Genomic DNA, 19469 nt, shown 5'->3' with positions numbered 1-19469 from the left:
GGTGTGCCGTTCCTTTACCACTAATGGCCTCAATTGGGAATGTAAAAAAATCAACCTGATCTCACAGGTATTCATAAAAAAGCTAAATTGAAGCCCCTCAACCCTAAACCTAACGTCACTGGTGCAAAAGCAAATCTTACAAAAATGTACAAATTCATACAAATTAGCCAATTTTAGCCACATCGTAAAATAGCTTCATTTTTGCAGTGAGATTGTGTTGAAAAGATTTTGTACCTTTGTACACTGTAATAAAAACAGTAACTTTACGGAATTTTACTGTTTTATATTGCAGTATTTTCATTGATTTTTAAAATGTGTATAATAATGATAAATTACATAAATAGTAGTGGTGCAATGGATAAAAAAACTCACGGTTCGGATCATATTACCGTTTTTGGTTTGTGGATTGGAAACCATTTTTGTTATTAGCTAAGGTGAATGCTCATCATAGTTTTATTATTGTGTTACAGGCTCAACTGTTGCAATGCTTTTTCTGAATGAGTACTGCTACTACCCACCACCAGAGGTGCTATATGCACAGTTGGGTAGTAGAGTAAGGGAGAATTGATGGGCAAAGGAAGCATGGATTTCCTTTTTCTTTACCACAATTTGCTATGAGTCCTGATTGGGAAACTTTGGTTTTAAGCGCAATCAAAGTAAGGAGTATTTTTAGTTTCTCTATGTTTCATGTAGAATACATTTGTGGTGGTATGGATTTTGTATTTGTAATTGCTGCACATGTTTTTGTTGTATGTTTGATATGGTTGGCTAACTGGTTTCACTAATGTTGGGTTTGTATTTCTGTTGTAGAAAGGACTCTTTGTTGCATCTAGCATTTGTAAAGTCTCCTTTTACTGATTAGTGACTACCATTTATGAGCTGTAACACTACTTCTCCATGAGGATCTTTGGCACCAGGATTGTTAAGATCTAGCTGTATCCTATATGTAGGTTTATGTTCAATTGTTCATCAGTATACTGTGTTCAAGATGGCCATCTTCAGGGACCCGTTTCAGAAAGCAGGGTAAGTGCAAACTCAGTGTTAGTTAACACCAGAAAACGGGATACTCTGGGTTTTCAGTTTCAGAACGCGAGGTATATCAAACCCGTGACCGCGGGGTAAGTCAAGCCCGTTTCAGAAATCAAGGTATCTTATACTTAGAGTGAGTAACCATAGTAACCTACTCTGTGAACCTAACCTGGTCAGGAGGAGGTTTTATTCCACTAACCCGAGGTTTGTTACAATCTCCGCCCCTTTTAGAAGCGCGAGCGGTTTTGAAATTGCCTTCGCCGTTTGTTTATTCATTCGTTTTCCTTAATCGCGCACAAGTTACACAGACGTCCGTTCATTCAGAGAGAGTTAAATTTACGTCGGGAGAGTATATATGGTGAAGCCCCGTTTGGATGTTTTATCATATCCGGAGGATTCTTTATTTGAGCGATACCGTTTTTCTTTACAGTCCATTAAATATATCCACACTCTGCTTCATCCTTACATCACAAACCTCACTCGTCGTGGTCGCGCTCTTACATCTGAGCAGATTCTCTGTTACGTTTCTTTGCTATTGGAAGCTTTCTATATAACACGGGGGATGCAGAACACGTTAGCAAGGCAACTGTATGTAGAGCAGTAAGAAAAGTGTGCATCGCTCTCACGCACTTTTTATACATTTGTGATAAGTTTCCTTTGAGAGCCATCAAAGAGGAGTTTCATAGGATTGCAGGTGAATGGTGAACGTCTATCTGAATTAGGCTGATCAAATGTGGTCTTGCTGCCACCTCTGGAATTAGATAATAATTCAAATACCCTTTAGGATTTCCCATTGTGATTGGGTGCACATTTAAAAGGTCCCACTTGCCCAGTTCTGCGCGGGCTTCGAACTGCCGTCGGTCCGAATGAGAGACGGGCGCTCTAACGAGGAGGCTAAAGACCGCAGTCTCTATAGCGTCTGTCAGTAGAGCGTCTCTGTTGGTCGGGGAGTGAGGCTTACACACTGCACAGCTCTTCACTAGCTGGCCTCCGTTACACATAGCTGGAGCAGGGGCGAGCATGGCCAGTTTTCTGTCTTCTACAGCCACAGTGCTCGGTTCTCATGTCCTCATAACTTTCAAGGCCAGTTTGTTAAATATATCAAACATTTCCCATCCTACTAGCAAGAGCATTTAAACTCACCGGACTGAAGGATGTTTTTATATTTCATTTTTAGCTGCTGCCATGTTCTTTTTATTGCAGAAGGATTGCACCTACATGACAAAAATCGTAGGTATATATGTATATATATATATATATATATATATATATATATACAGTGCCTCCTATTCTATTGGCGAGAAATAAACAGAGCGCTTTTTGTCACGTGGCGTTGCCATGGTGAATCGTGTTATCTTCGCTCAATTGATGATGGCTTTTTAAAGCCGCGATGAACACGCGTAACCTTGAGTGAACTTACTCAGAGTGGATTGAACTCATTGAAACCAGCTGTTCTGAAACAGAAAACTCAGAGTAGCGATTATCTGAGTAAACCAACTCAGAGTTCATATTTTAACTCAGTGTTGCTTGAACCTCCTTTTTGAAACGGGTCCCAGCTTCATCAGTCTGTGTTTCATAAGCTTGAACTTATATCAGATAAGAACTTCTCCATGCATTTCAGCTCACATACTCTTGTCATACTATTTCCATAACAGGATGATTTTCTCAAACTAAGATTTCAAGGACTGTAGATAAATACCCCTGTTTACATCTGTAAAGTTTTTTTTGTTGTTGTTTGGTTGCTGTGGTTATATACAGTGCCCTCCACTATTATTGGCACACTTGTCTGCCTGGTTTCTCCTTTTGATCTTTTATTTAAAGAAATCTATAATATTCCAAAATGTCATTAAAGTAAAACAATTTGAAGTGGGGTAATATCACATAATGAAAAAATTCATTCCTTCATACAGAATCTCTTAAGATCATTCAAATGTTGGTGCTCTCTTATCTTCATATTATTGCATATGGGAGTTTATAGTCTGTTTAATATTTGACCTGTGTTTTTCTGTCGTTTATCGTGTGTGTGTGTGTGTACGGGTCCGTCTGTGTGCGCTTGTGTGTGTGTTTTTGGTACGTGTCCATATTGTGTCTGGAGTGTTTTGTATGTATGTGTGTTCAAATGTGTGTCTGTCTTCTGTGTTTTCACCTTTTTTGTTTTAACTTGTATAACTCTATATGTTTTGCTTATAGTCAACATGTTTCATGTACAGCTGCTTTGTAGCAAAAACATTTTTTAAAAGCGCTATATAAATTGTCTTGACTTCAGTTCATCCCAATGATTTTCTATAGTGTTCAAGATCAGGGAACTGGGATGGCTATGGCAGAAGCTTGATTTTCGTTCAGTGACACATTTTTTGTTGATTTTGATGTTTATTTTGAAACAGTGTGCTGATGGAAGATCTAACCATTATAATATATCTAGCAGATCAAGTAAGGTTTTTATTTTTTTTATTTGTTGTTATTTTATATAAAAACATGATGCCATGTGTCTGAACAAGATGTCGAGGGGTGTATTCCAGAAAGCAGGGTTAACTTACCTTCATCTAAACCCTGAACTCTGGGTTTATTAACCCAAACCTTGCTTACTCTGGGTACATTTGAAGGGTCAGTTGAATCGACCTCCTGCAAGTTACCTAGAGGTAACGCAGGCTCACAGGAACAACATGAAGACATTGTCAGTGGATCACAGATTTCACAAGTCACCATGGAAACTGTTAAGAAGCTTAAAGATTTTGACCGTGAAACAACTTTGAGAATCTGTTTTTTTTCTCAAAAGATTAAAATCTGCATTGGTGTATAAAGTGCTAAATTAAAAAACATATAAATTCATTTTCACAATATTTAAGTTTCTAAAACTATAAGCACTATTAAATATAGAGATAGTTTAGATGTATTTTTTAAAGATATTTAAAATATATATTCCTCATGGCTGTATTCTTTAGATTTGTTGAGATGTATGTAACAATTAAGTTAACGTGTATGGTTTTCTTCCAGTATATTTAACATGTATTTATTGACATTGCTGTTTGTGTAGGCTGTTTAGTGAACCTCTAATTTGTTTGTGCGGAACTTAAGCATGTGCGCACATTGCCAAGAAAACACAGACATCAGTTTCACTTACCGCGTGCGGTTCATGTCCAGAATCTTTTAGCGGTGGGAACCAGCTCGCTCTCGCTATCTCACTCTCTCTCTCACTCACACACATGTAAAGTGACTCTCTATGGTTGATGCATGCTTTTCCAAGAGAATTGTCCAATAAGAGACTAAGAAAAGTTGTTACGTAACGATTTTTCATGTTCTCCAAAAAATTGTATCAAGCACAGAAATACAACGTAATACATCCAACTCGTTTTTTGACAAGTTGACCATGTTAAGCATGAGATTACATAACATTGTAAAGAAGTCAGAATGTATGACACACCGTGGCACCACCCCTTTAAAAAATCCTGTTAGCACTTCAGTACACACTTAACCATGATCATTCATTTGCTTTAGAGGATAAAGGTCTGCTGTGACGGGGTAGAGAATGAAACGTTGGGCCAATATTTCATGTAATCTATCCATTTTAAATAAATGTATTTCAAAAATACTTTTTTTTTGGTTTGACTGTATACGCTAAAAGGCCATGGCTTTCCAAATGTTAAAAGGTGGGAACGGCCTATCCTGAAAGGCAATTGTAATTTGGTGAAAGGCCTTTCAATACTAAACTGTAAAAGGAGGCTGAGGATCAGAAAGACATTTATAAGGATTACAGTCAGTATGAAAATCCTTAAGTCTAAGTTATTAAAAGAATAAAAAAATGTGAATAGTATGCAATAGTTTCCATTGGGGGTCACCTATAATAAAACCTTGGAAAACTGCCAGCGTGGGAATCTAACTTGCAACTTTTGACTTTTAAGTCTGGCTCTCTAATCATTATGCCACAACGATGCTTAACCCAACGCATTAGATATTCCCTAATAAGTGGACAAGAGTAGTGATATGCAATTGCTTTTCTGTTATACTTCACGATTAACATCCTTTGACTGTTGGAAATTGTAAGGTGTGCAAATTCATCCATCTTTCGTTTTATCCATTGTGATAAATGATTAAGGGGGTTTGGGCTTTGTGCTACTAATATTTATTCTCCTGTGCAACAAGAATATATTGCAATTGTACAAGCATCATGTCGTTTTACTTTACAAAAAGTCGTTTTTAACTTGTTATTTAATGTTTTAAATCTGGCAATTCAGTTGCTGGAATATTTTTACAGGTATATTTCTTCAAATTATTTGTTTCCTGAAAATAATTCTGAAAATCATGGCAAAAAGGCATTTTCACTAGTAATCTTTAGACTCCACTGTATGTTGTGTGAGAACCTCATTGCATTTCAAACTAATAAGGCAAGGATTTTTTGATGGAGCACTTCAAAGGTTCCCTTTGCTGTTGAAGATTATCGCTATTGTTATGTCTCTTGTTTTAGAGTCAAAAAGTATTCAGCTCTGGTCTGTTCTTCGCTTTTTTCCACATTGCAAAAGCAGAATAATCCTTATACTGTTTGATCATTGTCAAATAACAATTTGAAATTAATTTCGTCGTAGTTATTTATTACTCTAAGTAACAACAAATACATTCTCAAAGCGTGAAGAGTCTCAGCAGGTCTCGATGAGCTTTCCACTGACATACTGTTTGGACAATACTGGCGGACAAGCACAAACTATTCCCGCTGAGCCCGAGCAGGGAGAGGGGGAAAGGTCGATGCTGTTTCCCCAGTGTAATGTAATACAGACGAGCGGCTGGATAAAGGCACAACATAAGGGGGCGGCAGTGGATACGGTTGATATCACAAATGAGGATTTTCATTGCACAGCTTTAATCACAGATGTGGTAGATTTTAATTCAGCATCAGTTTAAAGCTGCAGTCCTTAACTTTGGCCTCTTTGTCGCCATCTCAGTTTGAAATATAAAATGACAATTATATATATAGTTATTTTCTTTACGTGGGTTGTGCTTTGGCACTTCTGCTCTACGCGGATGAATCCGATCTCAGTACTGAATGACTGACTGCTCACACCGTATCAGAGCACATCTGTACATCAACGTGACAGCGTAACAAGTGACGTGTCTATACCACATATAATGCGAAACGTTTAAAAACATCTCTTTATAGAATCAAGCGTTTGATATTGCGTCGCACCTGATGTAGACAAAAACTCAAAATAACATGGAAAATACCCTCTTACCGTCCTACAAGTAATATATCTGAAACATGTCGTCTGAACAAATAACATACTGTGTCTGCCGTAAAATCAATCACGATAGTGATGTCTTGCCTGTTAATGCAATCCTTTCAGATGTCGGAGCCAACTCTCAAAATCCCTGTCGATATTATATTTTGCTTTAGCACAAAGCTGTCACTTTAGCTCTCTGGAGAGCTTGGTTACATTGTTATCAACAACAGAAGATTCCCCAGATGTAATCAGCGTCAGAATTTAATATATTAAGATGTTAACATGATGCCAGATGATCGCTTTTAAACACAGCAATCTAGATGATGATATACATTCCAAGCGACTGTTATAAGAATGAACATATGAGCAGTGCCACTGCAACGCCATGCACACGCACAGGTGATAAACTTTAAACATCACATCCTGTGTTTATGGATGTGATATATTGAAATAAATTATAAATCATCATTATAAGCTTACCGTTGTGAGTCAGGGTAAGATAAGACAATAAAAAAGTTAAGAACTCTGATCCGTCTATGTATTTACTCAATTTATTTCTAAATATATTTACTCCAAAATTATCGCGGATTGCCGCTTTAATTATATTTCCAGACACTTTTATTTAAGGGATAAGGTTGTTATTGCAGAACGCGAAGCGTAGGGTCTTGTATCACACTGAAGAGGCTTATATTGTGATAACAGCCAGATATTTGGTAAGAAACTACGTTCAAATGTCCTGAAAAGGCAATTTGGTTTAATCGTTTGTAAATATAAAATCATATGTATTATTAAAAGACATATTTATATTTAATAAGTAAAAAAACCTCTAAAATGTTTTGAGAGGTTGGTATCTGGGAATTACGCACTTTCATATGTCACTACTGGACAATAGGAATCAAGCATTCCAAAGAGCCGTGTAATAATTAAGGATGGAGCAGTTCATAAATATTTGACAGCAGAGTAAACCCGCGAGCATGTGAGAAGAGAAGACTCAGCACAAGCGTTCATGTCACATGTTAAGGGGACATTTCCCAATTTAAAATTTGACTGTTTATTTCAAAGGGTCTAAGTAAGGTCGAAAAACATCTGCCCCTGAGATTGTACTGCAGTGCCATGCTGCGACATGCTGCTTATCATCATTTGCTTTGATATACTATCGTTCTGTATATACATTAGAAAATGTCAGGCCAATATCACAATGTTATACACTGATTTCAAAAACCTCAAACATCAGTTTGTAAGAAAGTGGGGTTAATAATTAGCTCGCAAATGTAACTCATTTATCATGCTGTCAGACGTGCTACAGGTACACCCCAACGTAAAACACTGGCTGAAGGACAAAACATAATTTATCCTATATTGACCAGGCTGATAAAACTATACTTGAGTTATATTCTGTAAATAATAAGGAGTGTAAGGTCCATCATGGCACACTATACTGTATAGTGGGAATAAAAGACTTCATGAAACGTATTGTAGTGCTATAGCCATAATTTTACATTATGACGTGTGTTTAATCCTATTGGTTAAGCTGCCAACATATTAAATGTTGTAGCCTTTATCTTTTGTTTGTGCTTTAACTGCTTTACGCAGTTCTCTCTGAGGGTTAAGCTTTTACATTTTTTCTTAATCTTAATTAAATGTGAAAATTATTTTTCAGTGACAAACGTGCAAAAACGTATCGACATCATCTATTCCGTCAACTACTAATACGCCTCATATTATTTACATTTATTTGCTGTAATGACAGTTTCTGTTCCCGGGCGTGTGTAATCGCCAGTCTTTATTTATATAGCGCTTTTTAGCGATTGTTACAAAGCAGCTGTACAAGAAAACATATTGACTATAATAAAACTTAAAAGGTTATGCAAGTCAAAACACAGGTCAAATATCAGACAGACTATAAATTCCTAAATGCAGTGTTTATTACATAAAACTATACAATTATAGCAGCCCTCCGGTCAAGCAAACAGTGCAAAACAGTATGCAAACGGTGGCGAGGAACCCAAAACTCCATTGGAGGAGAAAAAAAACCTCAGAGGGAAACCAGGCCTAACCAGGGCGGTTCAGTTCCCTTCTAGCAAAAGCTGTAGACTCTGCACAAGCTCAACAGTGCTTGCATAACAAGGCAAAATAAAAATAAATTAGATTTAAAATTATCATTAATAATCTAATATCGGCTGAAATTTTGTAGTGAAGACGTGTCAAGTCACCGCGTCCTTCTTTATCCAGCTCTATCATTACAGCTTTTGTCAGGTCTGGGCATGGACTGCGTCCTGCCCACTCTAGTAACCTTCGACTCCGTCCAGCCTGTTCTGGTAACCTTGGACTGCGTCCTGCCCACTCTGGTAACCTTCGACTCCGTCCAGCCTGTTCTGGTAACCTTGGACTGCGTCCTGCCCGCTCTAGTAACCTTGGAACAATGAGACAAGACTGGCTGAGACTAGAGTACTGAACTCCTTGATGCAACAAATGCATCAGTTGTTATTGGAAGTGTTCCTGTTTCCGGTTGATCTAACTAGTGCAGCCTAAGCCTTCGGGATATTTATATTATGATAGTGTAGTGTATGCAAGATTAAAATGATGCGTCTTTAGTCTAGATTTAAACTGACAGAGTGTGTCTGCCTCCCAGACAGTGCAGGGAAGACTGTTCAAAATTTAGGCGCTAGATAGGAAAAGGATCTGCCGCCTGCACTTGATTTTGAAATCCTAGGTATTACCAACTGACCTGACACCTGAGAGCGTAGTGCACATGACGGACTGTAATACAAGAGAAGTTCACTCATGTAGTGAGGAGCTAAACCATGCAAGATTCTTTGCTGAAGATCAGGGTTTTATGGAACATGCGTCAATAGTTAAGCAGTATCTGTATTGTGATGTGCTCTAAATTCAGACTGGAAATCTTCATTGATGTCATTCCTTTGGAGGAAGGAACATAATTGAGTTGAGACTACTTTTTCCAGGACTTTAGATATGAAAGGTATATTTGATATAGGTCTGTAATTAACTAGTTCTTTTTGACAAGAGGCCTAATAACAGCCACCTTATATGCTTTAGGCACATGTCCTAGTGTCAGAGATGAGTTAATGCTAAGAAGAGGATCTATAATTTCTGGGAACATCTCTTTCAGTAGATTTGTAGGTATAGGGTCTAGCATGCATGTTGTTGATTTAGATGTTTATTAATGTTTTTAGATCATTGTGATCTAGGCAAGAAAATAATAGCAATTTCTCCTTAGGGGCGCTGTAGTTATTCGTTTGTTCATCAAGTATAACTTCTGGTTGCATAGTTTACTGTTTTCCACATAAAATCCTACATTCAATTACATTCTTCATAGTGTAAAGAATATTACGTAAAAATGCAATCTGCGGGTGTTACTCTAAAGCTTAAAAATTGATTAACTATCTTGAAACCAACATAAAAGCACTGTATGATTACTATGATACTGAAATAACTCATTTTAATAAGACTCCAGCACTTTATTTCTTCACAGAGGAAATACTGATGCAATCACTTTAAACACCAACTGTATAATTGGTAATATCCAACAAGTCAGATTTTCATACAGGATTATCAAATTAAACTAAACATGCATTCCCAATGAAACAGTGACAAGCAAATCAAGCTGACTGCAAGAGGACGCGTGACACAAGGACCGATTTTTGTTTTCCTAACATAGTATTATGTTTCCTTTCCAAGATGTCATAAGACACCAAATCAGCACGGAAGATTAGCCATCCCCACATGATGGGGGAATTCTGATCATTTTAATGAAGAAGTGAAACTGCAAGATAAATTTAGATTACAAGATTTTCCCACCACAATGTGTGTGAATGCCTAGTGGTTTCTGCTTTATTGTCAGCAGTTCCTAAACGGCTTCATTTAAGGACTCACCTAGACAGGTGTAATCTGAAGGTCTGGGAACCATGGCCTCTTTCAAACGCCAAGGACCACCCAAGAGTCCCTATGACTGACAAGGTAAAGTAACCAATCACGTTTTGTTTCGTGTCCTGTTCAGGCCCGTGTCCAATCACGAAATTTTAAAACATCAACGCTCATGAGTTTATACCGTAAACCTCCGACGTTTTACACATTGAAATCGAGAACAGTAATTATGACATAAATACACTTATAATAAGTGAATAAGTGAAATTATGCTATTGTGTTGTCAGAAGTAATTCCATGAAAATGTATTGTCAATAATAACATTATGAGTTAAGAAAGACAAAACTCTTAAACTCTTACAACATTCTTAAGAAAAGCAGAGATCCCAAATCTGTGACAATCCAAGAACATTACAATACTGCCTCTCAGATCAATGCAAGTGTTACCCAAAATGCCCTAAAACAAACCTCAATCCGCATTAACTCAGGACCAAAACAGACAAATTCGATGGTCATAAAACAATGCTGTCAAAATTCAGCAGGCCGACAATGTAGTCTAGGAATTGTCTGGCAAACAAACAGGGAGAAGTAGGATTTAAAACAAAACAGTTCATGCCAATGTAGCAAAAACATGTTATGCCCCGGTACCTTACCTGACAATTCACACATGCCAATAATTGCTTTAGCTCTCTTTATAGTAACATTCAGTATTAAAGATTCGGTGGTAATCCCTAATGGATTAGGAACTCTGGGCTCATTTGAAATTGGGACACCACAACTAATTCCCACTGATCTCAACATAGGAACTGTGGCATGTTCTGAAGTAAGTAGTTTGCAATGACTGTATTTGCTTTGAGAGGAATTTCACCTAAATATGAACCATGAAATCAGTAATAGGGAATAGTTCACCAAAAATTGTTCTTTTGTCCTTTATTTTAAATTTAAAGTCTGTGAATATTTCTTCGGTGCAACACAAATGGAGATATTTAGAGAAATGTCTCAGTGGTTTTGTGTTCAAACAATGAAAGTCAATTTGGTCCATCGTTGTTCGGTTACCAACATTATTCAAAATATCTTCTTTTGCATTCTACAGAAGAAAGAGGATTTTCATTTACAAGTGAACTAGCCCTTTAAGTAAAAAATGCAATAGTCCTCTGGTATAAAAAACTTACACTACAGTTAATAGAAAATGTTTTCCTTTGTGGTTTTGCCCTGCTTCATATATAGAGCAGCACATCGTTGCCGGAAAGAACGAAGGCATCCAAGGACACAGGCAGCATGTGCTACATACAAGGGGGATGAATTTAGAGCAAAAGATACCCTGGGAAATTGATAAACAAAGAGTGTAAAAGAAATGTGTCTTGTTAATAAAAACATCTTCAATTATATATTTTGAGAAGCATGGTGATACACACATTCTCGGCTGCAGTCGGAGACAGATGCAGAACAATCTGGCGGTTACCTTACATGCCCTATGGCTTTTGAGCAAGCTAATCTAAATCTGAGTGACCAGAATAAAATGAGCTCAACTCAGCCAGACAGCGTCGTCTGAACCTTTTCACTTTCCAGATCTTTATGTTTCGAGACAAGCTAAGCTCTAATACATTAGAGTCTACATGTTTCAATAACAGAAAGCACAACCAGGACCCTTTAATCTAAACATGCTTGATTTTGATATAACTGAATTATGCTTTATGGATTAAACTAATGTATAGCATTATAATGTACATAATGTAAAATGTGTGACCCTGGACAACAAAAGCAGCCTTATGGGTCAATTTTTCGAAATTTTAGATTTACATAATCTGAAAGCTGAATAATACAACTTTCTATTGGTGTATGGGTTGTTAGGATGTATGACAATAAACGGCGGAGATACTGGAATACTAAAACTCTGGAATCTGAGAGTGCAAAAAAATCTAAATATTGAGAAAATAGCCTTTGAAGTTATTAATCAGAGGCACTGTAGCAGGCCATTTACTTACAACAATGAAGTTTTTATATGTTAACGGTAAGAAATTTACAAAATATCTTCATGGAACATGATCTTTACTTAATATCCTAATGACTTTTGGCATAAAAGAAAAATCAATTATTGTGTTATTATACAATGTATTTTGGCTTTAATCTAAAATGTTCCCTTGCAACTTAAGATGATCCAGGATCACATATAATATAATGTAAAGACCTAACGTACACATTAGGGCTGTCCAACGATTTATCGTGATTAATCGCATCCATAATAAAAGTTTACATAATATATGTATAGCCTACTGTGCATATTAATTTTGTAGTTATAAACATATACACGTAGACAAATTTTATTATATTATAATATTATATTAAAGTTTTGTTTACATATTTACCATTATTCGTAAATTTGTAAATGTTTATTAGTTTTTCTATTTTTCTGAAATATTTGCATACATGTGTATGTATATATAAAAGCTATTGTTTTTCCCTTACCTCCACGTGCAATTGGATTCGGTTCCATGGACACCATGACACATTACTTGCTATTTTCTGGATTCATCAAATTCTTTGGATGTATCAAAGAAATATGAAGAGAGCTTTGTGGTTAGCAAACCCTTGAGTAACATACGTTGCGGTAAGTGATTACATCATGTCATCATCTGATTCTGCAGAAAGAGCTTTACTCATCTTTGCAGTATAGTAGACACAACTTAAATGATAGTGACAGCATCTTTGTTCTTAATTTCATTGATAAATGTAAAATGTACATTGCTCAAGGCTTGAACTATAATATGACAGGAGCCCATTCACATCATGTAAATGATTACATGCAGATGCCACAAATGTGCATGTTTTTCTTTGATGGCAAACAACATGAGCTATACGTGGTCAGCTCCGAGGAACAGAACAACTACCACAACAAAAAGATTAGGCAAATACATTGACAGTCAAATACATTGCATCATCAGCTGTGCAGACTTCATACTCAAGTCAATGCATTTGCATAAAAAGACCATGTAGGTCTAAAAAGTGAAGAGTTGAGCTTCAACATTGTCATGACTAGATCTGTTTTGTGTTAAACCTGAGAAATTAAGCTACACTGAATCACACGTGATTTTAAAAACTGAGGTGTACATTTGAATCTATATAGGAGTGAGACGTACGTTGAGTCTATATAAGACAGACCTAAATGTGTAGTAAGTCTTCTGAAACAAATCAGGAAGGAGTTAATGTTTGTTATGGTACCAAGTTCATATGAAGTATTACAGATAAAACACTTAAGACCCTCATAAAAGATGAAACTGACAATTGCTTTTTCCAGCCAGCATGCATTTGATTGCATTATACAGTATATTTATAGATTAAACCATAACAATAATTTGCTTTGTTGTTCTTTACCCTTTAGAAACCAAAATAAAGGCATGACCTATATTTCAAAGCTACTGGTGTCAACAAAGTAACAAGGAAGAAATCCAACAATTTGCATTTCGTCTTAACCTATAGCCTAATGTGACGGTCTGTGATGTTGACCGACTGTACTTGTAGTCTACCACGAGAATAAGCCTCGCTTTGTCCCCTGTAACTAGGCCAAGCACAAGGATGACTTTACCTCGAATAACCTCGTAAACAAGATACTACATTCCTCTCCAGGACCTGTGGCGTACAGACTGGACCATTCAGACATGCATTAACACCGGTGAGCACGACACTGTCACAGCGGTTTGAGAAGATGCGTACTCTGCTCATGTGTAAATGGAAGTCACACCTGAAACGCGACAATGTAACAAATTTGCGATGCAACGCTACAATTTAGCTGCTATTCAACTTAGGACTTGCTGTAACTTTGACAAACCGAGCAGTGAATTCACAAAAGTAAATAATGTCTATATTATGATTTGCACGAAAGCGCCCCCAATCTTTTTAACATTAAGTAATAGCCTACTTATACATTTGCGTAACCACCTCGTAGCATAAGAGGGTTCGCTCGGTTGATGCAGTTTAATGAGGTGTCAAGGCAACGGTGCTAGAAAATCTTCATAACCTTTTATACACAGCTAACCCCATCAAAGCATATGACGTAGAGGCTCTTTTTGATAGGTAAAAACTGGTCAAACTTACCCAGAATGGAAGTTCGGACCCGCACAAGTGCTCCATTGCCGTCCTCTTCAATGGGTCTCTTCCTTACGCCGAGAGGATGTGGCTCTTTTCGTTGCTGCTCTTTTGTTCTTGCATACAAATCAAACGCACGGCCACACGCACATAACTGACATGAACAAACTATATAACAGCACCGACGGACAGGCAGATAAACAGCCCGGTTCCTAACCCTCCTCCCCAGTATGACGTTCAAAAACTACTTACCCCCTCGGTACAGTATAGAGTAGGGACAAGTCACTCAGAGGTTGTCATGGCACGAGAGTCCGCCCATTTCTGCGTGCGTAGTTCGCAAGCGCGCACAGATACACATACACACGTTCACGTACATTTACCTAGCTATCTAAATCGGGATTATAAATATAGATTAACCCATCCATGCCTCCATCCATTCTTCCATCCATCATCTATACCGCTTATCTTTACTGGGTCACAGTGTTGGAGCTTTCCCGGCTGTCTCGGGCTTAACCCAATACTAAACCTTTGGCTTTTTATTGGCACATTTAGTCTCTTTGTGCGCCATATTCTTTTCTAAGGACAATCAGCAAGACTCTCCTCTTTACATAGAATCCACAAAAAAAAATTCTTGCTTTTTTTACCATTTGTGGACAAATATCTAAAAGGATAATTACAGGCGAACCTCTGAACTAACCCAATTCCTATCCTTTTTATATGATATTATATAGACATAGTTACCTTATTAACTTATTGATTCCATATCAAATATCAATGTAATATCAATGAAGGTACAGTTTTTATTTAACTATTCTGTGAAAACATACATAAATTTAGTAATGTTTAGTTTAGAGGATTTGCATATGTATGCCCCACAGACATAAAAAATACCATTGTGCCCACACTGGATTATTTCCATTTATGCAAACTATAAATCGGGGAAGGAACATGCAGAGAGTATAAGAGAAGGAATCATCCTGATGAAGCAGATCTAATTACACGTAATAAAACGTGTTCCTCTTCCTGGAACAGCTTCTCTGCGCCAGACCAAAATGAAGATGAACACAGACAGACATCAACACAAGTCTAAGTTTGATATCCAGGAACATCGTAATTGTCCATTCATTTATTATACGCATTTGTTATCAACACATTTGTCCTCTTTATTGCCTATGTTATTTTTCCCATAATGCCCTTACCACACTTTTCACCGTTTGTGTCTTTAGCCTGATTTAATTATTTGTATCCATTTGATGGGAAATCATGATGACACAAAAGAACGCATTAGTGCATTTTGTCTGCTTGGAATGATACAGGATAATATTTTCCAGCCACTTGACACAATACAGTTACAACATAGTTATATGTTTAATTGGTAAACAGAAAGCGTTTTAAGGTGTTTATCGCCCCCTTAAGGCTGATCAGCGATCAAATTACTTTATTTTATAGCTGAGAGTCAGGCAGCTGTTATGTTGGATTGGGGGGGGTTATAATATATTTTAATAATTTTGTATAAATACATATTGCTAATTGACTAGTAGCACATTTTGAATTGTAGTTGTAGTAATCAGTATTAAGTTACAGTTAGTACTAAGTACTGTGTATTCCAATTGTCAGTTAGTTCCCAAAAATTAAACAGGATCATGTTTAAGGTGGTGTAGTGGCACTAATAGCGGACTTGCCATTAATGAAGTGGTGCTTATGCAATTGTGGAAATGGTTTCATGGTGTTCAAAACACATACTTTAACATTCCACATTCAGGAAAAAATAAATAATTCAATTGAAGATAAAATACAATCAGTGCATCACACATAAGATTTTGTTTAATATACCAGATCTTTATTGTCGATACTTTTTGTATAACTGCTGTTTGTCAAGATTCTGCCGCATCATGTCATGTTTCTCTTGGTTTAGTGGCAGGATCATGACAGAACATCATGTTTAATGTGGAGAGAGGCAATTATTGTTGTTATGGCCTTCCATACTCTCTCTCCGGTCTCGTCTCTGTTCCCATCCTTTCGTTACCTTGTTATTGATTACTGCCCTATACCTGTTCCCCTCTTGATTTGGTCCCTTATTTAATGCCCTTGTGTCTTCTGTCTTGTGCTGGTTCATTGTAGTTGTGTGGTGAGACCATGTGTCTTGTCAGTCTAGGTTAGTGTATTTGTAGTTCTTGTTTTGAGTTTATTTTAAGTCTTTGTATAGTGTAGTTAGTCTTAGTCCTGTCTTGTTATGTATCCATGTTTTGTTATGTTACCCCCATGTGGGTCTTTGTTTTATTATTTATTAAATTATCTGTTAACCCCTTACCCGCTGTCTGCACCTGGGTCCTCTCTCCGTGTCTCACCTCTTATGATCATGACAGCTGTTGGTAATTTGTAACAATACAGTATTTTTCTGCAGTGTAATGAACTTTGTTGCTTTGGTCCTGGATACAGTTATAATGAGATTAATCTATTCACCTAGCTAACGTGTAGCCTATATTACTCTGCAGTATGGTGAAATAAAAAAATAACCTGAACTGTGAATTGCTGGAAGTGGAGGCCAGAGGGCTGGATTGGAGATCTATTAGGTCTGGAGACAGAATGTAGAGTAAGATTGTTATCTGGTCTATGCAGTAGGTGGCAATAAAGCACTTTCATTAATATTATCAAATAATCGGTAATCAGCCCAACAACATTATTTGCCTAACTGCAATGTGCAAGATTTTCAATGAGTTCATGCAGCGGAGGTTATATATTTCTGGCACAACAAAAAGTGCTTTACTGCCACCTGCTGCATAGACCAGAAAAAACTCTTACTCTACATTCTGTCCCCTGACATAATAGACCTCCAATCCATCCCTCCGGCCTCCACTTCCAGCCATTCACGGATATTTTCAACTTCACCATACTGCACAGTAATATACACGTTAGCTAGGTGAACAGATTAATCTCATTATAACTGTATCCAGGACCAAAGGGATCAATTTCATTTTGTAATTGTCATATGATCTCTCTTTGTTTATTAATTACTTGCGATAAAAAAAAAAGTGAAAAAAAAGTGAAAGTGACCTATTTGTCAGTTATGGAGAACCATACCTGAAATTTGCCCTCTGCATTTAACCCATCCAGAGAGTAGTGAACACACGCACAGCAAGTGGTGAACACACGTACACCCGGAGCAGTGGGCAGCTATCACTGCAGCGCCCGGGGAGCAAGTAGGGGTAAGGTGCCTTGCTCAAGGGCACCTCAGTCGTTACCTGCCGGCCCGCAGGATCGAACTGGCAACCTTCTGGTCACGAGTCCGACTCTCTAACCATTAGGCCACGACTGCCAATATAGAGCATACTCACCAAAACAGATCAATTCCAATCCTTAGCAGAGTAGCGTGCATCAGAAGAGCCCCAAAGAGCAGAGTCACGCTGTAGCCCATTGTTTTTGATGGACTCCTTTTGTAAAGAAACAAGTTTTCAAGCCGTACCGGATTCCCACCATCATACACCCACATAAAGATACTCTTATGAAATGTCCTTTACCAGCAAACTTGTATAATATTTTTTGAATAATTATAGAATTGGATTCTGGATTTCAATATAATTCAACTAATTTTTTATTTACAATATGTTGCATTGTTTCAAAGTAGTTTTACAGGAAGAAAACCTCATACGATTTCATATATACATGCAGAGGAGGTACAAGTGCATTTTTTAAGCAAAGCACTTAACAGCAAACAGTTGAAAATAAACCTTTTTTTCAAATCAGGTTACAATAATGCAACGGTCATGATGTCATGTCATGTTTCAGCGGTTGTGTCCGCTGCAGTGCCCCCAGTGTTGGTCTATGTACATTTACATTACATTTAATAATTTAGCAAACGCTTTTATCCAAAGCGTGTCAGCTGCAGTGCCTCCAGTATGTTTTTTTAGCTGGCAGTTGAATTAATAATGTTGGGAATTACAGCTGGCAATGGACCTCCGCCCCGTCCACCTAAGACCCTGCTGCTCCTGCCCCGTCAGCCGATCTCAAGCAAGAAAGGAGGGAATCCTGGGGGTCCACTTCGGACTCCTTCTCTGAGCCAGCAATGCCCCCCACCTCTTCTTCCCAACCTGCAGTTATCCCTGTCGTATGGAAAGAGTTAGATACGTTTGTTGTCCGTCAAGTATTCACAGAAGAGATGGGTTTTAAGTAGTTTTTTGAATATTGTGAAAGATGAGGTTGACCGGACAGAGTTAGGAAGAATGTTCCACCAGGAAGGAGTTGTGAAGGAGAATGAGCGGGAAAGCGATTTACTGCCCTTTTGAGAAGGCACTACAAGATGACGCTGGTTTGCTGAACACAGGGTTCTTGATGGGGTTTAGGAGAGTGTGAAAATATGCCGGCGCAGATCCAGTGATAGTCCTGTAGGCAAGCATTAGTGACTTGAATCTGACACAGGCTTCTATCGGTAGCCAGTGGAGAGGGATGAAAAGCTGTCACATTAGCCCTTTTGGGCTGTTGGAAGACAAGGCATGCTGCTGCATTCTGTACCATCCGGAGTATTTTGATAGCCTTTGCAGGGAGACCAGCAAGAAGAACATTGCAGTAGTCCAACCTTGAGATCACCAGGGCCTGGACAAGGAGTTGTGCTGCATGCTCAGTGAGGTAAGGTCTAGCCTTTCTAATGTTGAAAAAAGGATTATCGGCATAACCGCGTTGTCTTTGCAATGTGATCATTGAATGGCAGCTGTTGACCAAATATGACTCTGAGATTCCTGGCTGTTTTGGAAGGAGTGATTGTGGCATTTCCATGCCGGATGGTAAGATCGTGTTGCACCATAGGGTGTACCAGTTACACGAATAGTTCTGTCTTGGCAGGGTTCAGCTGGGTGAAATGAGATGTAAATCTGGGTGTTGTCAGCATAACAGTGATAGGAGAAGCCGTGGGCCCATATAATGGGTCCCAAGGATGTTGTGTTGATGGGGGGAAAGCAGTGGTCCAAGCACTGATCCCTAAGGGATCCCAGTAATAAAGTGGTGGGCAGTGGACAGTGAGCCACTCCATGACACTTTGAAGAACCTGCCGGAGAGGTAGGATTAGAACCAGTGGAGAAGAGTGCCTTAGATTCCTAAAGATGAAAGGGTTGACAGTAGTATCTGGTGATTGAACATGTAGAATGCTGCAGATACAGTAGGTCTAGCAGAATCAGGACCGAGGATTTAGACTCCGCCTTGGCTAGCCGCAATGCTTCTGTGACCGATAGCAGTGCAGTCTCAGTGGAGTGGTTTGTTTTGAAGCCGGACT

At 38.0% G+C, this 19469-nt stretch overlaps 1 protein-coding gene across 2 annotated transcripts in view; it reads right to left on the bottom strand.

Annotated features, from left to right (window-relative positions):
• The window catches only part of abcc3 (ATP-binding cassette, sub-family C (CFTR/MRP), member 3), a 53899-nt gene extending 39370 nt beyond the window's left edge, over positions 1-14529 (bottom strand). For both annotated transcript variants that reach the window (XM_079476829.1, XM_079476828.1), the window contains exon 1: positions 14216-14529. In XM_079476829.1, coding sequence (XP_079332955.1) covers positions 14216-14251 — 36 coding nt within the window. In that variant the 5' untranslated portion in view covers positions 14252-14529. The remainder of the gene's footprint in view (positions 1-14215) is intronic.
• Positions 14530-19469: the final 4940 nt, after the last annotated feature.

This window comes from Barbatula barbatula (assembly GCF_947034865.1).
Source record: "Barbatula barbatula genome assembly, chromosome: 16".
In the NCBI taxonomy this organism is placed as follows: Eukaryota; Metazoa; Chordata; class Actinopteri; order Cypriniformes; family Nemacheilidae; genus Barbatula; species Barbatula barbatula.
The sequence above is the reverse complement of the archived record's forward strand: the minus strand, read 5'-3'. Positions and strand labels throughout refer to the sequence as shown.